This window comes from Pyrus communis, chromosome 13, assembly GCF_041283825.1.
Source record: "Pyrus communis isolate YQ-2024b chromosome 13, ASM4128382v1, whole genome shotgun sequence".
Lineage (NCBI taxonomy): Eukaryota > Viridiplantae > Streptophyta > Magnoliopsida > Rosales > Rosaceae > Pyrus > Pyrus communis.
The window spans coordinates 17,918,367-17,924,850 of NC_142577.1; the positions used below are offsets into that span (position 1 = coordinate 17,918,367).

The window sequence follows — 6,484 nt, forward strand, 5'->3', positions numbered from 1 at the left end:
ACTATATATTAATAAAACCTTCTTTGTTAGGAAAAAAAAAAAAAGAATGAAATGACTGATTAATCTTCTATTACAATAAAAATATAAAGAACAGTAATGTAATTTTATAAAATAATATTTTACTGTTTTTTATTTAAACCTTTATTGTTACAAAATTATCAATTTTCCTTTAAGATCACTTAAAAATATTAATTAAATTTAAAATCGTACAGTCATCTAGTATTTTTAGATGAACAATCGTACTTGTAATAAAAATGGTGCTACCATATTATCGGAACATCAACTATTTCGAGGTGCTATAGAAAATTTCCACAAAAATATTAACAGTCTGTTTTGGTATTTAAAACTAATTTTATTACATAGAGATGATGGTCCATAGATTTACTTGCTTTCTTACATTTATGCCCTTTGCTAACAAAAAAGGAAGGGGAAACTTTGGAAAAAGACAAAACTTAAAAAGCCTGTACGACTACCACTCTACTATTCCAACTCCCATTCACATATTTCTTTTATTTTTTTAATACTTATATGAGTTATATCCTTTTTTGGTTTTCCGGAAAATTTTAAATTAAAAAAAAAAATCCAAAATTTGCCTCAAGGTTTCTCCTTGAGCAGTGATGCCAATCCGGTCACGATCCTCGCTCCTCTCTCAACGCTCTTCGGCTTAATCGCGGGCGGCTGCCAAGCCACCGCCGCCTTCTCACCTGAAATTGAATTTCCCGCCGGCGACGGTAGCGGAAGATGGCTCTCACCGAAGATCAACTCGAGTTCACCGCAATCGCTGAGATTGTCGCCCTCGGTCGGACCGTCGGAGATTACCGCTTGGCTTTCCAACGCCGGAGCGGTGTCGTTTTCTGGACGGGGAAAGGCGGTTCGGGTGTAGGGTGAGAGCCACTTGGCGCGCATGTACTCGGCTTTCCGCCACGGAGGGAAGTGCATGCCTTTCTTCTTCAGGCTCTGTCTGGCTGCCTCCGATACGATGGAGACGATCTGGCCCAGACGGTCGGATTTTCCGACGAAAATGTACGGCAGCGACTGGAGGACTGCCTTGTAGGCTCCAGTGGATCGAGCGACCTCAAATTCCGATCGGAAATCTATGTCAATCAACAACCTTTCGCCCTCTACCGTCACATCGATATACTCGTACTCACCTGAAGACCAAAAGCCACAACCAAATTTAATTTTGTTTTTACTTTTTATTTGAATTTTTTTCTTAAATCTGTTTGGATTCTGAGAACGTGTGGGGTGGGATTGTAAATTACCAGCAGGGAAAGACGACGATTTCTCCCATTTGGATTTGCAGATGGAGGAATCGTAGCCGAGGGATTGCAGTCCGTCGGTGACCATCTTCCTCAAATCGTCTTTTTGTTTGAGGTTCTTGTTTGCTTCGACGATCCTCGCCGTATCGGCCAGGAGGTTTCTCTCCGAGACGCTCACGCATGGAATCAGACTCTGATTAAACAAACAATCAATCATCCATATTCATATTCTCTGTTTGGTTGCCAAGAAACCGCGAGAAAATGCAAAAACAATTTACTAATCAAAAAGTGTAATCGAAGCAACGATTATTTATAATTTTGTACCTTAAGAATATCAGAGGCGTCGCCACCGAACGAACCGGAGGAGACTGAATCACCGAAACCTCCACCGAAGATATCGAGCTCGTCGTCGGAGCTGTCATTGCCGTTGCCGTGAAAACAATTGCAGCGGTTCCGTCCACATTTCGGCGGATGCTGCTTCTCGTTGCTTTCTTCGATAAAATTCTGAACCATCTTCGCCAAGCAAACCGAACTCGGCTCGAACTCGGCCGCAGCGCCGACGGTCCCTTCATCCTTGCTGATATTGTAGTTCTGCTGCGGCGGAGGCGGCTCACTAGCAGGCTGCTTCTCATGCGCAGAAGAGATTCTAAGCACGCTCGGGAACTGCCGGTCAAAGAGCCTCCTGAGCCGCGATTTCAAGACCGGTTTCGCCGAGTCGACCCGGGCCGGCTCGATCAAAATCTCGGAATCGATATCAATCGGTTGGATCTTCATCGGAAATGGCATAACTCGGGTTTTACAAGCTATACAATTTACTAAGACACTGACGCACCGCCCTACCTAATTTCTCAGCCTTCAGCTCATTTTTCAGAGCCTAATTAAACTTTGGGATTCAAAAAATCAAAACCCACAGAAATTGATACAAAAATAAAAAACTCAATTCAGAAATTAATGCCTACTTTTATACACATTCACCCTCCTCCTCCACTACCCAAAAAAACTCAAAAATCTCAACGCCTACAAGGTTAAATCCGGTCCAAAACTCAAAATCGAAAAATAAAAACCAGTATTTTCCCCTAGAAAATGTTAATATTTCTTTCACCAGAAAAACTCGAGCTAAAAGAGTATGACCTCCGATGATGGCTTATCGTGGAAAACGTGATGGCGATGATCGAATGTCCGAACATTTCTTATGGATGTGAATAATAAGGTTGCCGGAATATTCATTTCCGGCGATCGATTTCGCCGGCGACGGTGATTGTGGTGGTTGTTAGCTAAGGAGGAAGGAGAGCCTTGAGATTTTTCTGTCTGCTGTGAGGCCTGGGTTTTATGGAGAGTGTAGGACTGACGGTGAAGGATGGGCTCTGGGCATTTTATAGGAGAAGCTGGGAGCTGACTAGGATCGGATGCCACGTAGGATATGACGTGACGGGAATTATCCAGAAATTGCAGTTTCCAGCGCGGCGCGGATGATGGTAAAATAACGAAATTACTATCTTGGCCTTTCACGAGGGGGTTGTGCTTGTGTTTGTGTGGGACGTTTTTGAAGGTTTGAAAACGGAGGGGAGTGGTGAGTCGTGTGAGAGACGAGTGGGGTGTGTGGGGAAGTGTACGGTGCGATGCGATCGCATTGGTTCGCCGGGTCGGTTTTGGAATTTCGTGATTTTTAACTGACTGCAAAAAAAGGACGTCGTTTTGGATCGTTTTGGATACCGAACACTCCAACTTTTCGAGCTTCGAGCTACATAACTCGCCCTTTTGTTTATACTCCCTTTTCTTTTTTAAAGAAGAAAATGAACAAGAACAAGAAATTGGATTTTATTTTTCACTTTTTTCACTTTTAGTTTTGTTACATTTTTTTTCTTTTGAAAAATGTTAGTGAGATCCTCTTATTGTACTAGATTTTATAAATCACATAATGTGACAGTTAATAGTTAGAATTTGTTACATTTTTCTTCTGAAAAATGTTAGTGAGACCATCTTATTGTACTAGATTTTATAAATCACACTAGCATATGTGCACACACAAAATGTGTGAGAAAATTTTTTATTTTTGTTTTTGAAATAGAAGAAGAGAGGAAAAGAGTGATAGAGAATGTGGGGGTGAGAAGTTTTTTTTTTTTTTTTTTTTTTAATAATTGGAGATATGTTAGAATTACATGTATGTGAGGCTTTTAAAAAAAAAACAGCAAAATTTGGCTGTGTGAAATTACATTTTTACCCCACATTTCTTATTCATGTTATGTTTTAATTAAAGGGTTAAACTGGTAATTTTATAGGATTTTGGTTGACAATGAGTGTTTTATTAATTAGTAGAGATAATGTGACAGTTAATGGTTAGATTCTTTTTTAACAATTTAAAGAATGAATTCTACAAATAACTATCATATCATGTGATCTATAAATATAGTTTAAAAATATGGTTTATGGTTGATGACTTCTTGTACAACTTGTTAACCCAACACGAAATGACACAAAAATAATAAGTTTCAGGTCAACACGTTCATGAGCTTGGTCGTTATCAGATCACCTGTTAAGAACCCATCAACGAATTGAGTCGTTATTGATCCACATGTTAAGAACCCGTTAAGATAACGGGCAAGACGCATAAACGACAAACATGACCCGTTTGGCTAGTCTATACATTAGGCATGACAATTTCTTGCCTATTAACCCAACACAAAACGACACGACCAGTTGACTAGTCGGGATATTATTGAGTCACTTGTTAAGAACCTGTTATGATAATGGGTTTGACATGACAAAATCTGTTAAGATAACAAGTACGACATGAACACAAAACGAATACGATAAACACGACACATTTACTAGACAACGTGAGTACTATGTGAACTCAACACATTTATAAATATCTCATCATAATAATTGTTGGTTTCTTTTATTTCACATGTATTTTGTGGGTTTTGTTCCTTTGACCTATAACTCCTTAAATAAATATATTTGGTTAAAAAAGATGTATTTCAAACTGTAAAAGATGTGTGATTAAACATTATACAACCAATATAAAATTGTTTACCGGTTGACTAGTCGGGATATTATTGAGTTACTTGTTAAGAATCTGGTTTGACATGATAAAATCTGTTAAGGTAACTGTAACATCCCACATCGCCCAGGGGAGTGGATCATGTAAGCCTTATATGTATATTCCTATCTCTACCTAGCACGAGGCCTTTTGGGAGCTCACTGACTTCGGGTTCTATCGGAACTCCGAAGTTAAGCGAGTTCGCGCGAGAGCATTCCCAGAATGGATGACCCACTGAGAAGTTCTTGTATGAGTTCCCAGAAACAAAACCGAGAGGGCGTGGTCGGGGCCCAAAGCAGACAATATCGTGTTATGGCGGAGTCGAGCCCGAGATGTGGTGGGGGCCCGGGCCGAGATGTGACAATTTTGTATCAGAGCCAATTTCCGATTGGAAGTGTGCCGACGAGGACGTCAGGCCCCTAAGGGGGGTTAATTGTAAGATCCCACATCGTCCATGGGAGTGAATCCTGTAAGCCTTATATGTATATTCCCATCTCTACCTAGCACGAGACCTTTTGGGAGCTCACTAGCTTCAGGTTCCATCGGAACTCCAAAGTTAAACAAGTAGTGCGCGAGAGCAATCGCAGGATGGGTGACACACTGGGAAGTTCTCTTGTGAATTCCCAGAAACAAAACCGTGAAGGTGTGGTCAGGGCCCAAAGCGGACAATATCGTGCTACGGTGGAGTCGAGCCCGAGATGTAGTGGGGACCCGGAAGGGATGTAACAATTTGGTATCAGAGCCAATCCCTGGTCAGATGTGTGCCGACGAGGAAGTTAGGCCCCTAAGGGGGGTAGATTGTAACATCCCACTTTGCCCAGGGGAGTGGATCTTGTAAGCCTTATATGTATATTCTCATTTCTACCTAGCACAAGGCCTTTTGGGAGCTCACTGGCTTCAGGTTCCATCAGAACTCCAAAGTTAAGCGAGTATCGCAATAGAGTAATCCCAGGATGGAAAGTTAAGCGAGTATCGCAATAGAGTAATCCCAGGATGGGTGACCCACTGGGAAGTTCTCGTGTGAGTTCCCAGAAACAAAACTGTAAAGGCATAGTCGGGGCCCAAATCGGACAATATCGTGCTACGGTGGAGTCGAGTCCAGGATGTGGTGAGGGCCCGGGCCAGGATGTGACAGTAACAAGTATGACACGAAAACAAAACAAATACAACAAACACGACACGTTTACTAGACAACGTGAGTACTATGTGAACTCAACACATTTAGAAATCGCTCATCATAAGAATTGTTGGTTTCTTTTATTTCACATGTATTTTGTGGGTTTTGTTCCTTTGACCTATGACTCCTTAAATAAATATATTTGGTTAAAAAAGATGTATTTGAAACTGTCAAAGATGCGGTGGGGGCTCGGGCCAGGATGTAACAGTAACAAGTATGACACAAAAACAAAACAAATATGACAAACACGACACGTTTACTAGACAACGTGAGTACTATGTGAGCTCAACACATTTAGAAATTGCTCATCAAAAGAATTGTTGGTTTCTTTTATTTCACATGTATTTTGTGGGTTTTGTTCCTTTGACCAATGACTCCTTAAATAAATATATTTGGTTAAAAAAGATGTATTTGAAACTGTCAAAGATGCGTGATTAAACATTATATAACCAATATAAAATTGTTTATTAGTGGTCATTTTGTACTACAGTCTAGTAATATTTCTATTCACTTGTAAGTGATAGGTCATAGGTTCGATTCTCGCCAAAGGTGAATTTTGAACCACATTATTGTTAGTCCATTGTGAGGCTACGTCCACCCCCTCTCCTTAGTGTAGATAATATGGTTTGTTAAAAAAAAAAAAAAACAAATTCTTTACCATTGCTTGGTCTTATAATCCATGATTAAAAGAACAACAATATAACTTCCTTTTTCTTTTTCTTTTTCTTTTTCTTATAATCCATGATTAAAACAACAACAATATAACTTCTTCTTCTTTTCTTTTTTTCAAAAAAAAAAAAAAAACAATATGACTTTTTTTTTTTTTTATCTTAATACAAGTGATATAATATAAGAGATCAAAATCAAACATATATACTTAGATGTAACGATAAATGCTCTAACAACATATAATAAACTTCAGTTCATGTTGATAACACAAAACCTCAACCTAAAGAAATGGATATTGAATGTCACTTTATATATCGCCATAATATATAGGACAAA

General features: G+C 39.5%; 1 protein-coding gene across 1 annotated transcript; it reads right to left on the reverse strand.

Moving 5' to 3' along the window:
- Nucleotides 1-306: 306 nt before the first annotated feature.
- Nucleotides 307-2,606, reverse strand: LOC137737751 (uncharacterized). The gene is made up of 3 exons (XM_068477304.2): nt 1,584-2,606; nt 1,263-1,452; nt 307-1,151 (listed from the first exon to the last, which is right to left on the reverse strand). The coding sequence occupies exons 1-3, from the start codon at nt 2,043-2,045 to the stop codon at nt 595-597; spliced, it is 1,209 nt and encodes a 402-aa protein (XP_068333405.2). The 5' UTR covers nt 2,046-2,606; the 3' UTR covers nt 307-594.
- Nucleotides 2,607-6,484: the final 3,878 nt, after the last annotated feature.